Genomic DNA, 17,099 nt, shown 5'->3' on the forward strand with positions numbered 1-17,099 from the left:
CTTTTTTTTGAGAATAATTCAAGAATAAAATAATCTACATAGTAAATTTTTGTATTAGAACGAGTATATTTTAACACAATAAGAAAAATGTATTTTACAAGGGAATTTTAATTCTTGTGATGCAGTTTAAATATATGTCATCCTTTTCTAAAAAGGGTTTGCTTTCTGTGACAAGAGTCTGCTTTATCACCTACTTAAATTAGTGTATTGTCCACAAAGATGTTCTATTGACAATTTTGGAACGGTTGACATGGTACGTTCTTAAATTATTCCTTGTAAAGAATTTCAGACATCTATACATTGATAGTACTTTATACAAATTATACTTAGATGACTGTCAACTTGTCATCGGATTATTCAACAGTTACATCGAATTTGAAAAGAAATTTTAAAATTCATGTGCTGTCGCTGTCTAACTTCGAGTCTTTATAAGTTTATATATAAGAATTTATTCTACAAACACGAATTTCCTTCAGGGAAAAATGAACAGTTTTTATTGTTAAATTAAAAAAAAAAACAGCATTAGTTCTATATAATAAGGCAGAAAGGATTTCCCTTGTCCGTGTAAAAGAATGATTGGTTGTAAACGGAGAATTATCGGTTCCAGCATCCCGTTTTCATTGGGAATATAAAAAAAAGGGGCTTTTGCTGGAGAAATAAAATCGTTTCCTTGAGTTCTTCACAGCTTGAATTCCTGCAAATTTTGCATGGTCGTATAAGTTGTGTTGCAATAACGAAAGCTGCCTTTTGAGCCGCGTGGTATCATCAGTGCTCGTAAAGTATAACTGAGCGAGGCTTCCGTGCGAATCGTTGCCGGCGATTTCCTTTTGACTGCGGATTTAGAAAATAGTATAGTTCTTCTTTGCCATCAAGTGAGGAGTCTAGGCTTTTGCTTCATAGATTGCGATTATATATTCTAGCAAAATGCATAATGTTTATACATTTTCTATGTATAGGAGAGAGTAAATAAGCAAAACTGAGTCATAATTTTATCTCTTTACATCAGAAAACGAGTCGAAAGGGAAAAATAATTTGGGAATTTTCCATTTTTTTTATTTTGTCAACTTTTTTATTATTATTATCTGGGGTTTCTAGAGATAAAAATGGCACTAATTTCAGTTGAAAGTTAGGAAAAGAGTTAAGCTACATTTTGGGTCTATCCAGAACATCATATCTTGCACACATAAAAACTTAGTCATTTGAAGAATGTACAATTTTACAAGCAAAAAATCAAAAATTGCTGCAACTTCCATTAATCATAACCAAAACCCTATTATATTTATTGTATTTAAAAGTTAGGAAAGAAGTTAAGCTTCATTTGAGAAAATGGTTTGATTATTTTCGGTTTTGCAACGTCAACTTCAGGGACTTCAGGGACTTCAGCCTTCATTCGGCACAAGGAAAAAGCACTAAAGAATATTATATTAAATTTACATATTTGTAACCTCATTTTTTTGTAAAACAGCAGTACTTAAACAATTTTTTATGAATTCAAAACTGAAATGCCTTACAGCTATATCTGTATAATTATAATGTTCGTCGAGAAAAAAAATATTCTTCGGGTGTCCAGTTTATTTGAGAGGATTTTCCTTATGAAACACAAACAAACCAAGAACTCTCATTCAAAAATAGATGATGTTCGTTATATAATATATTATTTAAAAAGAATCAAGCGCATAATTAAAGAGATCCTTCCTTTTTCGGATATATTTATTACTATTCCCAAAAACAAATTACTTAGACAATATTTTAAAATTATTTAACGGCAAACTTGAAAGAATTTAATGCAAATGTGGAGCAAAAAATAATAATCGACATATAACAAACAATTCTTTTTAGTTTCGTATATTGATAAGCATAAAAATTTGTAAACAACACAACATCCACACAGCATTTAAAGCAACAAATAACATTTAAACATTTAAGAAAACATTTAAAAACAAATATTTAAGCAATAGAAGCAAATTTTTAACAGAATAACATTCAAACATTCACTTTAATAACACGACAACATTTAACATAACACAATTTTAAATAAAACTAATCAATTTATAAATACAGAAAAAGATTAGTTCTCGAAATGACTCGCACTGTCACTTTTAACACAGATAATAAGAGAAGAAACATACCGAAAACATATCTGAAATCTATTTATCGATTCTTAAAAAATTGTCTTAAAAATATATAAAATTAGCAAATAATATATTTTTCTTCAGTATTCAGAAGACCTTTTAAAAAAACAAGATCACGCAATATTCTACTTTTCTTCTCATAACAAATGAAGAATTCGTTGCTTGGATGATGGTATGTTTAAATGCAGTATTTCGAAGAAATGGAATTTGTTTGCACATTTAAAAAAGGAATAAATAGGAAATTATGGTGAATCATGCTTATACCTACCGGAAAACTAAAAATTAGCGCATTTTAATTTTAATTTTCTGTAACTTGTGAATTATGTCAAATTAAAATTAGCGGCTATAAACTTTGGATTATAACCTCTTAAGGCTGCAATTTAGACAAAAATGATGTTAATGTGAACGGTTTTAGTCAAAAGTGGACTGTTAAGTCCTCATCTTATTAAGAGCAGTAGTTATAGTAGTCAGAGTTACCACGCAACCTGGAAACGTCAGGGAATGTCAGGGAATTTTATAAACCTTGAAAAAACCTGCAAAAGTCAGGGAATTTTGATTGGAATCCAGGAAAAATATTGTTTTCTAAAGTTATTGTGCTTATTCTTGAATTCTAATTTCTCTTTAATTCAATTTTCTTAATTCAATTTTAAAAAAGCTGCCTTCACAATTTTTCAATTATTTTCATAAATAATATAACTCATCGCAGAATTTCAATTATTTTTAATACAATTTTAACTGAATTCTTCGAAAAATGTAATTATTCGTAAAAATTTTATTAAAATTCATCAAAGAAATTCAATTATTTTAAAAAGCCTTCCTTAATTTATTTATTAGAATTTAAATATTATTGTCAATACATTTTTAATTAACTTGAAAGAATTCAATTATTTTCAAACATTTTAATGAAATTCTTTTTAACAATTCAATTTATTTTCAAAATAATTTTATAATAAAATTCTTCGTAGAAATTTCATTAATTTCTATAATTTTTAAAAATTCAATTATATTTTCAATACCTACTATTTCAATAAAATTTCACAAAAGAATTCAATTAGGTATTTAAAAAGAAATATTATTAAAATATTCGTCTGAAGAATTGAATTATTTTCAAAAGTAATAAAATTTTTCGCAAAAATTTAATTATGGTCAAAAGTTTGAAAAAATTATCGTCAAAATTTCAATTATCTTTATAAATATTAAAATTTTTCTTCAAAATTCAATTATTTTCGAAAATTTTAATGAAATTTTTTTTTTAACAAATTCAATTTTTTTTTCAAAAATTCTCCTCCATTCATTGATTTTCAATATCGGCTATTTTAATAAAATTTTCCAAAAGAAATGAATTATTTTAACAATTTTTTGATAAAATTCTAAGCAAACCTTTTATTATTTTTATAAATAACAAATATTTCACAGCAATTCAATTATTTACAAATTTTTTATAAATGTCTTCGCAATCATTCAATTATTTTCCTAATAAAATTTTTACGCACGGATTCAATTATTTACGTAAATAATAAAATTCTTTTTAGGAATTTAATTATTTTCATAAATAATAAAACTCATTGCATAACTTCAATAATTTTTAAGACAATTTTAATCAAATTCCTGGAAAAATTTAATTATTCTTAAAATTTTTAATAAAATTCGTCAAAAGAATTCAATTATTTAAAAATTTATTGATAAAATTCTTTATGAGAATTCACTTTTAAGAAATATGAAATCATTGATTAAATTTTTTGTGTATTTAAATAATTGAATTCTGGTAGAATTTTCTAATAAAAATTTATTTAAAAATGAATTTCAGTTAAAATTTTAGATTATAATTGAATATTAAAAGCATTAAAGTGTGCATTTTTAGAAATAATTGAATTTTGAAAATGTTTCAAATTAAAATCCTTGAAAATCTGAATTATTTATTGTTTTAACTAACAATTCTGAGGAATTAATTTCTTTGGAAAATTATTTTCATAAATAACAATATTCAACACAAGAATTCAATTATTTTCAAAATTAAAAAAAATTTTTCACTGAAATTCAATTATATTCAAAAATTTTTTTTAAATTCTCATAAAAATTTCAATTATTTTTATGAATAATAACATTCTTCGCCAAAATTCAATTATTTACATTACTTTTAATAAAATTCATCTTGTCAAAATTCCAATTATTTTCAATATCTACTATTTCAATAAAATTTGACAAAAGAATTCAATTAGGTATTTAAAAAGAAATATTATTAAAAAATTCGTCTGAAGAATTCAATAATTTCCAAAGTAATAAAATTCTTCGCAAAAATTTAATTATCGTCAAAAGTTTGAAAAAATTATCGTCAAAATTTCAATTATCTTTATAAATATTAAATTTTCTCCAAAATTCAATTATTTTCAAAAATTGTAATGAAATTCTTTTTAACAAATTCAATTTTGTTCAAAATTTCTCCTCCATTTAATGATTTTCAATATCGGCTATTTTAATAAAATTTTCCAAAAGAAATGAATTATTTAAAAAAATTTTTGATAAAATTCTAAACAAACCTTTTATTATTTTTATAAATAACAAATATTTCACAGCAATTCAATTATTTTCAAATTTTTTATAAATTTCTTTGCAATAATTCCATTATTTTCAAAAATATTCAATTAATTTTCACAGAAATTCAATTATTTTTATAAATATTAAAGAACTTTTTCAAAAATTATTGAAAATAATAAATTTATGGAAGATGTTTAGTTAAAAACACGAAACAAAATTCAATTTTGTAAAAGTTACAAATTATTGCAAAAATTCAATTAATTTTAAGAGTAATAACATTCTTCGCAAAAATTAAATATTGTTCAAAAGTAATAAAATTCTTCTTTGGTATTCAATTATTTTCACAAATAATAAAACTCATTGCTGAATTTCAATTATTTTTAATACAATTTTAATTGAATTTCTTAAAAAATGTAATCATTCTTAAAAATATTATTAAAATTCGTTGATAGAATTTAATTATTTAAAAATTTGTTGATAACGATTCTTTAAGAGAATTGAATTTTAAAAAACATTCAATTATTCAATAAATTACTTATTTTTGTATTTAAATTTTAAATAATTGAATTGTCGTTTGAATTAATTAATTAATTGAATTTAAATTTGAATAATTTAATTTAATAATTATCAAAAGGAGAATTTTCTATACTTTTAACTGAAAGTTGTGTAGATTTAATTTTTTTGATAAAGTTCAAATGATTTTTTTTAAGTTATTTGAAGTTTTTATTTTCTAATATTTGATTGAAGAATTTCCGAATACGATGAAATTTCGTAAAATTGAATTGTAAACAAATGGATTTAAAAATGTTGAAAGAAATCTTTTAAAAATTATTAATAATAATTAATAATAATTAATTTAAAGAAGAATTTTAGTTAAAAATTTTAGAAAACAATAATTGAATTAAAATGATGAAAGTAATTTTGAATAAGTTACAGTAACAATATTCTTATAATATAAAATAATGATTTTATCAGTCGGTTATTGTTAATTAATAATTATTATAAAACATAAAGATATCGATCACTCCGAGTCGAAGACTCGGAGTTATCGATATTTTCATGTTTTATAACAATTTTTTATAAGATGTTTAATTTCAAAAAGGTTTTAATTAAAAATTTTGTTAAATATAAATGTAGTTTTAAAAACCTGGAAAAATTACGTTTTTTAATTTTAACCTGGAAAACCTGGAAAAGTCAGGGAATTTGAAATGAGCGTGGCAACCCTGAGTAGTAATAATGAATAGTAATAATTAATATTAATATTATTAATTATTATTAATAGTAATATTAATATTATTAATAGTTAATAGTAAAGTGGTTAACAGTACCAAATATTTACCTAATATTAGCAAAATAATAGTAATAGTAAAAGGAAAAGTAACTAAATTCGGCAATAAAGAATTTCGACACAATGACATATATATTCATTTAATGGCAAATATTCAAATAATTTAAAAGTATGTATACCAAAAGGAAAAATTGGAGCGAGTGATAAATAATATTGACATTATTCTGTAATTGATGATTGATGTTATTAATTTTGTAACCAAGTTTCTTTTGCTAGGCGTTAAAACGTTAAAAATGATTAGATAAAGAAAAAATTGATGTGACGCGTGTTCCGATTTCCAGACTGCAAGTTCGTAAAACGATCGAACATTAATCTGATTGTAGTCGTACTTACAACAGCTCAAACATATCGAATGTGTGAGGAATGCGTCACCTCAAAAAAGTGGAGCAAAGAAAATTTTTACCCACAACTCATAATTTATGATTGCACACAAAAATTGAAACAAACATATTGCAAGAATGGAAACAAGTTTACTTTTTCCAAATGATTTAGCTGATTTTTTAATATAACAATAAAAATGCTCAAGTGGAAATATTCAAGTAAAAAGATTCAAATCTTCTTAAAATTCTTAAAAATTCTTAAAACTGTTGAGCATTTATTTAACATGCAGTTTTGTTGAAAAACGCAAAACTTATTTCACATCTGTAGTAAAAAGTAAAATAATAGGAAAACTGAAAGTTTAATTTCCTTTCTTGCAATTCTAAAATTCACATAATGCTCGCAAAAGAAGACACGTAAGTATAATTTTATGAAAATATACAACAAAAGGAAACAATCTGGAACAGCATATGAAACGTAAGATAAGAGTATCTTGTAATTAGACTACTTCAGGATGCAACTACTGCAATTTACATTTGACTAATTATATACATCCTTTCAACAAGAAATTGTAGTATACTTGTATCTCCTTTTCAAGAGTCTTTTGCATCTTAAATTTTATTGTATATTCTTAGTCCCTTATTTCATTTTAATAGCGTTTCGAAAATTGTCGACCAAGCGTCCATACCTACTTTACAAAAAAAAAAAGAAAAGAAACACGTAAATAAACTTGTTTCTGGAATTTTTTAAATAGCGGACATCAAATAAATTTTTTGTGTCATATTCATAGTTAACCTTCGACTTTTTCCCGCGTGTTCACTAAATTCTAATCTAGTAACTTATGCTATTAATAATTGCAACTTTAATGCAAATGCATTAAAGCTTCAAATGAGGCATTTTAATATTTGTAAAACGTTGATCTTAATTTTAATACTAATAAATAATTATTTGTTTGTTTGTTTGTTTTCAGTTTTCTCAATTCTCTGGGCGTCGACGCAGCAGATTCCCCAGGATGCGAGATCGCAGGAACCGCCTCGGGAAGCATATTTCAATGGTTCGGGATATTTGATATTGAGTTCCTTCGTCTCAGTTCACAGGCATAGTGGTCTCAGTTTCCGAACATGCGAACCTGGAAATCTTTTCACTCAGTGGTTTAAAAGTGATTCGATAAGTCTCAAAGTCAATTCAGAGGGTCTTCTCTTTGTTGCGACTGTTAATCAAAAACGATACGAAGTCAAATTAAATGCTAAACTATTGGATAATGTCTGGCACAATGTTAATATTTTCTTCAAACTTGGCAACTTGACGCTTAATGCCGCCAATCACAATCAGGTATGTAATTACCAAAGACAAATTTTACTAAATTTTATTTAAAACTTTCATTTTTATTCTATGAAATCATTTCGAAGTTGGTTTTATTAGTAAATTTTTAACTTCTATTGTTGATTCGAACAAATTTATTTTTCTTTTTTGTTTGCCTTACGAATTTTGAAATTTCTACCAATTTTAATAACAGTCCTTAAATTTTTTTCTATTTCCGACAATAAGTTACTTTAAATAATTAAATTCTTGAAAAATTTTCATAAAATTATTACTTGTAAATTATTTACTGAATAATAATATTAAAACAATAATCATTATTATTTAATATAATTATTTAATGTAATTATTTAATAATTCCAAAAATAATTCAATTTTGTAAAAATTGCGTTTACAATTTTCATAAATAAAATGAATTTCAGCAGATTTCAATTTTGAAATTTTAGAAAATTTTAATTTCTAATTAATTTAATTTACAATTTTAAAAAGGTTTAATTTTCCTTGAATGTAATGAGAAACTTTAAAAAAACTTAGTTTCATAAAAAATTATATATTTCAAATTTTGAAACTTGTTAAAAGTTTTAAATATAAATTTATTTGATTATTGAAAATAATGGATTTCTAGAAGAATTTTACTTAAAAACTCTAAAAAAAAATTGAATTTAGAAGAAGTTACAAATAATAGTAATTTTTAGAAATAATTGAATTTTGAAAAGATTTCAAATTCAAATCAATGGAAAATGTGAATGTTTTAAAACTTTTAATTAATAATTCTGTGGAACTAATTTTTATGAAAAATTTTAATTTCAATTCTGTAGAATTTCGTTGAATCTTTTATTAAATATTTGATATTATTTCAAAAATTTTAACGCAAATCTTCGAAAGAATTCAATTATCTTGATAAATATAGAAATTTTTCACAGAAATTCAATTATTTTCAGAAATTTTAATAGAATTCTATTTAACATTCGATTATTTTCATAAATATAACAATATTTATCACAAAAATTCAATTATTTTCAAAAGTAATAAAATTCTTCGCTCAAAAATCCAATTATTTTCACAAAAATTTTTTTAATTTCGCGTCAAGATATCAATTATTTTTATATATAACAAAATTCTTTGCAAAAAATCAATTTTTTCCAAAAAATATTCTCTTTTCAATGATTTGCAATAACTGTTATTTTAATAAAATTTCCAAAAGAACACAATTAATTAAAAAAAAATTGTTGATAAAATTCTATACGTAAACATTTAATTATTTTCATAAATAATAAAAATTTCACAGGAGTTTAATTATTGAAAAACAAAAGTAGAATTTATTTAAATTTTTACGAAAAAAATCAATTATTTAAATTTTTTAATAAAATTCTTCAGACTAATTCAATTATTTTCATAAATATTTAAATTCTCTTCAGGGATACCAATTATTTTTATAAATAATAAAATTCTTCTCCAAAATTCAATTATTTTTAAAAATTTTAATAAAATTCTTGGCAAAACTTCAATTATTCTCGAATTATTCTTAAAACTTTATTAAAATTTGTCAAATAAATTAAAATTTGTTCGAAAGAATTCAATTATTTAAAATAGAATTTATCTAAATTTTTCCGTAAAAAATCAATTATTAAAATTTTTTAATAAAATTCTTCGGAATAATTCAATTATTTTCATAAATATTTTAATTCTTTTCAGAGATTCAATTATTTTTATGAATTATAAAATTTTTTTTAGAAATGCAATTACTTTCATGAATTTTATTATTCATGAAAGAATTTCAATTATTTTGAATACTATTTAATTGAATTTCTCGAAAAATACAATTATTCTCAAAATATTCTAAAAACTTTATTAAAATTTGTCGAAAGAATTCAATTATTTAAAAATTTTTTGAAAATAATCTTCATGAAAATTCAATTTTAAGGAACATTTATCTATTTAGTAAATTATTTATTTAATTATATTTTTATAATTGAATTCTCGTAAATTCTTCTAATAAAAATTGACATTTTAAAAATTAAATATAGTTAAAATTTTAGATAATAATTTGAATATTACTAAAAGAATTAGAATAAATGAATTGAATGAATTTTTATAAATAACTGAATTTTGAAAAGATTTAATTTAAAATCATTGATAATTATACTTTTACCTAGAATTAATTTTTTTGAAAAAGTTTAATTGAATTTTTTACATTATTTTTGGGGGTTTTTATTTTCTAATATATATTTAATATTGTAAACAAATGAATTTGAAAATTCTCAAAGAACTTTTTGAACAATTAATAAAAATAATTGCTTTAACGAAGAATTTTAGTTAAAAATTCTGGAAAAGAATAATTGAATTAAAGTAATGAAAATAATTTTGAATTTAAATTTTTTTGAAAATCTTAATTCCAATGGGAAAATAATAATGATTAAATAATTATTTTCAATAAAAGTATTGTTTCATTCAAAAAATTTTATATTTAAAGAAACTCGCAAATAAATGTAATAGAATATTTTTTGAGTTACTTAATAATTTTTATAGTGAATTCGGTTGATAGTAATTTTGTTTACAAAAATAAATTCTTCCTCTAAGTTCTCAATAGAGATAAATTCGAATTTTTTGAAATTAAAATCCAAAATGTAATTTTTTCCCTGATTGTCTAATACTAATTGATAAATGAAGTAAGAATTTATAAATTGTATTTTTTGCAGATAATAGCGAATGCTACCTACAACTCGGCAATTCTCACACTTCCGGATCATAGTGTAAATAGTTCTCTAATAGTTGGAGACAAATTTCGAGGTTGCATTCTCCAGGGACCGGGAATACTCTTCAATGACTCGATCAACACAGGCGCATTCTTCGGATCCTGTCCATCCAACTTCACAGCATGTGAGTCACGAAAAGATTTCTTTTTTCGAAAGTTAACCCTTTTCAGATTCTTCAGTTTAGATTTTAGAACAGAACAACAAACTGTTTTGTATTTTTCATATAAGAGTGAAAAGCACTAGTTTTTTGTCACAGCACTGTTTGAAATTAAAATCACGAGTTTGTTTTTGTAAACAATTGAGAAAATTCTTTTACTTTTACGGAGAATATTCAATATTTGGAAAAAAAAAGATTCGAAAATTTACAGACTTGCCGCAGGTCAGAAAAATCAGGGTTTTTTATTAATGGAAAGAAAAAATTGAATTTTGGACAAGTTACAAATGATTGCAGAACTTCAATTATTTTCAAAAGTAATAAAACTCTTCGCCGAAATTTAATTATTTTCAAAAATTTTTCTACTTTAATAGAATTTTTCAAAAGAATTCAATTATTTAAAAAAAATTTTGATAAAATTCTAAACAAACATTAAATTATTTTCAAAAATAACGATTTTTATCACAAGAATTCAATTATTATTAAAAGTGAAAAAAATTCTTCTGGGAAATTCAATTATTTTTTAGAAATAATAAAATTCTTCTCCGAAATTCAATTATTTTAAAAAATTTTAATATTCAATTATTTTCATACATAATAAATTTTTTTACAAAGATTAAATAAAACTCGTTGTAGAATTTCAATTATTTTTAATACAATTTTAATCGAATTCCTCGAAAAATTTAATTATTCTTGAAAATTTTATTGAAACTCGTCGAAAAAACTCAATTATTTAAAAATTTGTTGATAAAGTACTTTATGAGAGTTTTTAATTTTAAGAGACATTTAATTATTTACTTTTATATTTAAATGATAATTGAATTCTCGTAGAATTTTATAATTAAAAATTATTTAAAAATTAATTTTAGTTAATGGAATTCTTCTTTCGAAGAATACAAGTTATACAATTTTTTACAGAGATTCAATTATTTTCATGAATAATAAAACTGGTTGCAAAATTTTAATTATTTTTAATAAAATTTTAATTAAATTCTTAAAAAAATTTAATTATTCTTGAAAATTTTATTAAAACAATAATTGATAATTGATTTCTTTCGAAGAATTTTAATACAAATTTTTTAAATAATTATATTTTTTGAAAAATTTATTTATAATTGTATTAAAAATAATTGAAATCCTGTGAAGAATTTTTATTATTATTTAATTTTTATTCTTATTTTTAATTATTATTTGTAAAAATAATTGAATTCTTGCAACGAAATTTTATAAAATTTTTTTTTAAATAATTGAATTTCTACGAAGAATATTATTATTTCTATGAAAATAATTGAATTCTTGTAATGAATTTTATTACATTTCTTTTAAATAATTGAATAAAAATAATTTAATAAAAGTAATTGAATTCTTGAAAAGAATTTTATTACATTTTTATTTCAATAATTGAATTATTTTGATAAATTTTATTAAAATGGTAGATTTTGAAAATAATTGAATTTCAGCGAAGAATTTCATTATTTGTGAAATGCAATTGAATTCTTTCAAAAAATTTGTGAAAATAATTACATTTTTCGAGGAAATCATTTAAAGTAATTGTATTAAAAATAATTGAAATCCTATGAAAAATTTTATTATTTATAAAAGCAATTCACTTTTTGCAAAGGATTTTATTAAAATCTTTGTAAATAATTTAATTTTTTTTGAAAAGTTTTATTGAAATTTAAATTATTAAAAAACATAAAGATACCGATCAATTATATAAAAAAGTTTTATTCAATTCATTGACTTTAAATATTTACTATTTTAATAAAATTTTTCTAAAGAATTCAATTATTTAAAAAAAAATTTTATAAAATTCTACGCAAACATTAATTAATTATTTTCAGAAATAATAAAAAGTACACAAGAATTCAAATATTTACAAATTTTTTTATAAATTTCTTTGCTATAATTCAATTATTTTTATAAATAACGATTTTCATCACAAGAATTCAATTATTTTGAAAAGTTAGAAAATTCTTCGCAAAAATTCAATTATATTCAAAAGTTTTTAATCTAATTTCTAGAAAAATGTAATTATTCTTGAAAATTTTCTTAAAATTCGTTGAAAAAATTCAATTATTTTTAAAATTTGTTGATAAAGTTCTTTATAAGAATTCAATTTTAAAAAAACATTTATTTATTCAATAATATCTTATTTTTGTATTTAAATAATTAAATTATAGTAGAATTTTCTAAGAAAAATTGATTTAAAAATGAATTTCAGTTTTAATTTTTAAAAATAATTGCATTTTTCGAAGAATTTTAATAAAATTTGTAAAAGTAATTACATTTTTTAAAGAATTTACTTAAAATTGTATTAAAAGTAATTGAAATCCTGTGAAGCGTTTTATTATTTGTAAAATGTAATTGAATTCTTGCAACAAATTTTTGAAAATAATTACATTTTTCGAGGAAATCATTTAAAATTTTATTAAAAATAATATTGAAATCCTATGAAAAATTTTATTATTTATGAAAATAATAATTCAATTATTGCGAAGGATTTTATTAAAAATTTTGTAAATAATTAAATTTTTTTTGTGAAAAATTTTATGGAAATTTAAATTAATAGAAATTTGTAAATCTTAATTTTTATTGAGTAATAAAAAGTATTAAATATTTATTTAAAAACAAAAGTTATCGATGTTTTCAAATAATTTTACAATTAAAGAAATTTTCATTTTTTTTTTTAAAACATTGGAATAGTAGGTAAAAATTTTTTTATGTTTTTGAGAAACATTGGAATAGTATTTAAAAAAGTTTGGGTGTTTTTGAGAAAACTTTTTTTTTAAAACATTCTTTTGAGTATTTAATAATTTTGATAGTGAATTGCCGAATATACTTTCGAGTCAGGGAAAAAGTAAAAATTTTGTCTGGAAATCAGGGAAAAACAAAATTAATTTTTTTGGTGGCAAGCCTGATTTATGAATCTTTTAATTTTTCTAAATTCACAATCCATAAAAGCAAGAGAAGAGTTTCTATACTTGTGAAAATGAAACCATACAGGTGAAACTATTTTTCTGTTTGAAGAATTATCGCTTGATTAAGAATGCATGTCTAGCTAATTGAGTGTCTAATTATCTTCAACGAGGTATTTTTTTTTCTCAATTTTCCAACCATTTTTGCAAATGGTTATTAAGTACGTAATAACGTAAACAAAGAAGATTGAATAAATAATTAAATTATAGAGTTTTCTTTTGAAGCAAAAAAAAGAGAAATAACAGTTTGGATTTAGAAATTAGATGTTTTTTTAGAAGTAGATTGTAGAAAACCCCGCACTAGATAGAGAGAGTACTTATGAAAATTTCAGGTGGTTCCGGAAAGGGAGACGAAGTTTCCACCCCAATATCAACTATGGACAACTGCAAACACGAGCCATGCTTGAGGCACGGAAAATGCGTGTCGAGGCAGAACCGTTACGAGTGCCACTGTTACAAACGATATTCCGGCAACAACTGCCAAATTGACAATGGTAGATCTCGACTGATCCTTCACGATCCAATTCGCATGACCTTTCTATTCATGGGGACAATGCTTTTATTTTAGAAATCCTTTTTCACCCGGTCAATGCTCTTTAAATCTTTTTAATAATAATAATAATAATAATAATAATAATAATAACAATAACAACAACTACCAGTCCCAGGAACAAGGAAGTCCACAATTACTCAAAAGTGCCAGATGAATAAAACAATGAAAGAATTAACTGCACGAAAAAAAATCGAAGTGTGCAAAAAAAAACACGAGTGTTTTTATACAGTTAGGAAGAGTTTCATGTCAGTCATAGTCTGTGAGTGCGAAAGAGATAATCTTTGGCGAATTCCATAGTTTTCTACACTTAGGGAATGGAGTAATTGAGGCAAACTAAAATAATTGAGGCAACTAATAGAATTGCAGTGAAAAACTGTTGTGCAGCGCTAGTCGATGTTTACTCTCACAGATGAATAAAAATTGGGGGAGGAGCTTTTCGAAAAATTGGTGATTGTTGCCGTTTGGTTAGTGATTGCTTGAAAAAAGTTGGAGAGCTCGATCCAGAGCCTTCATCAAAAAGGAAAGCTGCTCTCCCAAAAGTAAACTGAGTTGTGCATTTCTTTTTTACGCAGAACTTCCGCACATTGTACGAACAGTTTTTCAGTGTATGCTGGCATCACAGTTGGTCCTCTTTTCCCCTTTTGTCCCCTTATTTCAATTTTATCACCTTTTTCACCTTTTTTTGCTGATTTGTCCCCTTTTTCACCTTTTTCTAATCAAAAACAAGGAAAAATAATTAATTAACATTCAAATAATTAAAAGATTATTATTAATAGTTTTTTCTAGAAAAACTAAAATTCTAATACAAAACCTTCAATTTTTTCCATTTCTGACAATATATAATTTCTTTTTAACTAACTTAATTCTTGAAGAACTATCATAAAATTATAACTTAGAAATTATTTAATGAATAATAAGCAAAATTTTATTTATACATTTCAAAATTAATTGAATTTTAAAATAGTTTCGTTAACACTTTTCTTAAATAGATGAACTTTAAAACATTTTAATTTCAAATTTTACAAAATTTCAATTTTGAATGAATTTCATTAGAAATTCTAAAAAACTTAAATTTTTGCAAACATTTTCAAAATTTAAATTATTCTAAAATCAGTTAAATTTTTTAATACATTATATTTAATTAATTGTTAAAAATAAAGAAATTAACGGGAAATTTTAGTTAAAAAAACGAAAAAAAAATTTTGAATTTTAGAGAAGTTTCAAATAATTGCAAAAATTAAATTATTTTCAAAAGTAATAAAATTCTTCGCAAAAATTCAATTATATTAAAAAAATTTAAAGAAATTCTAGTCAAAATTTCAATTCTCTTTATAAATAATAAAATTCTTCTTTGAAATTCAATTATTTTCAAAAATTTTAATAAAAAATTCTTGGCAAAATTTCAATTATATTCCAAAAATTTTCTTCTATTCAATGATTTTCAGTATCTACTATTTTAATAAAATTTCTGCAGAAGAATTTAATTATCTTTAAAAATTTTCTTCTATTCAATGATTTTCAATATCTACTATTTTAATCAAATCCTCCAGAAGAATTCAATTTTCGAAAGTAAAAAAATTCTTTACAGAAATTTAATTATATTAAGAAATTTTTTTTTAAATTCTCATAAAAATTTCAATTCTCTTTTATAAATAATAGAAATCTTTTCCAAAATTCAATTATTTTTAGAAATTTTAATAAAATTCTTGATAAAATTTCAATTATTTTCAAAAAATTTCCTCAATTCAATGCTTTTTAATATTATCTAGAATTTTAATGAAATTTTCCGAAATAATTCAATATTTACAAAAAATTTTAAGAACATTTTACGCAAACATTTAATTTTTTTTCATAAATAACAAAAATTTCATTGAAATTCAAACGCATTTACAAATTTCTTAAATATTTCTTTGCAATAATTTTATTACACTTATAGAGTAAAATATTATTTAAACCAAATATATTTTATTTTAGTTAAATAAACGAAAATTTTTACAAACCATTTTTTAAATAATTAAATTCTGTTTGGAAATTTTATGAAAATAGTAAATACCGAATTGAATTGAATAAATCATTAAATTGCGGAAAGTTTTTAAAGATAATTAAATTTTACAAAGTATTCTATTCAAAAATTTAGCAATAATTGAAAGTCTGTGGGAAATTTTATTAAATTTTTTTGAAAATAGTTCAATTCCTAAAAAGCATTTTATTATTTATGAAAATAATTGAATTTTGAAAAGAATTTTATTAAAATACCTTAAAATAATTGAATTTTCGGGAGTAATTGTCTTATTTATCGACATAATTGAATTCTTTCGAAAAATTATTTGTGTAAATAATTGAATTCTCAGAAAAAATTTAATTAAAATTTTTAAAATTAATTGAATTGTTTCAAAAAAATTTAATTAAAATTGCATTTAAAACAATTTATTCCTTTAGAATAATTTTATTACATTTTTGAAAATAATTATTCAATCCTTCCAAATGTTATTTAAAAAAACATTTTTTTAAATAATTGATTTTTTCGAGAAATAGAAATTAAGTTTTTAAGAATAATTACATTTTTTGAGAAATTCTTGTTAAATTGTATTAAACATTATTGAAATCCTGCAATGAATTTTATTATTTATGAAAATAATTGAATTCTTGCGAAAAATTTTATTAAAATGTTTTAAAAGAATTGAATTTCTGTGGAAAATTTTATTATTTTTGAAAGTAATTGAATTCTTCATAAGAATTTTATGAACATTGTTAAATAATTAATTTTTTCAAAATATAATAAATATTATGAAAATTTTATTAGTTTAAATAATTGAATTCTTGTGGAAAACTTTATTTTTGAAAATAACTGAATTTTTCGATTATTAATTTCAAATAGTAATGAAAATAATTGAAATTATTCCATGAGTTTTATTATTTATGAAAATAATTAAATTCTTGCTTAGAATTTAATCAAAAATTTTTTTAAAAAAAATTGAATTTTTATGAAAAATTTTATTATTAGT

The 17,099-nt window shown here is 21.7% G+C and overlaps 1 protein-coding gene across 3 annotated transcripts in view; it reads left to right on the forward strand.

Annotated features, from left to right (window-relative positions):
* Positions 1-17,099, forward strand: part of LOC122503334 (protein crumbs) — a 137,938-nt gene that overhangs the window by 66,714 nt on the left and 54,125 nt on the right. For 2 of the 3 annotated variants that reach the window (XM_043613834.1, XM_043613836.1), the window contains exons 2-4: positions 7,304-7,665; positions 10,353-10,533; positions 13,874-14,035. In XM_043613834.1, the coding sequence (XP_043469769.1) occupies positions 7,304-7,665; positions 10,353-10,533; positions 13,874-14,035 (705 nt within the window). The remainder of the gene's footprint in view (positions 1-7,303; positions 7,666-10,352; positions 10,534-13,873; positions 14,036-17,099) is intronic. The other variant, XM_043613835.1, reaches the window with a different exon arrangement.

Source organism: Leptopilina heterotoma, unplaced genomic scaffold, assembly GCF_015476425.1.
Source record: "Leptopilina heterotoma isolate Lh14 unplaced genomic scaffold, ASM1547642v1 Lhet_26, whole genome shotgun sequence".
NCBI lineage: Eukaryota > Metazoa > Arthropoda > Insecta > Hymenoptera > Figitidae > Leptopilina > Leptopilina heterotoma.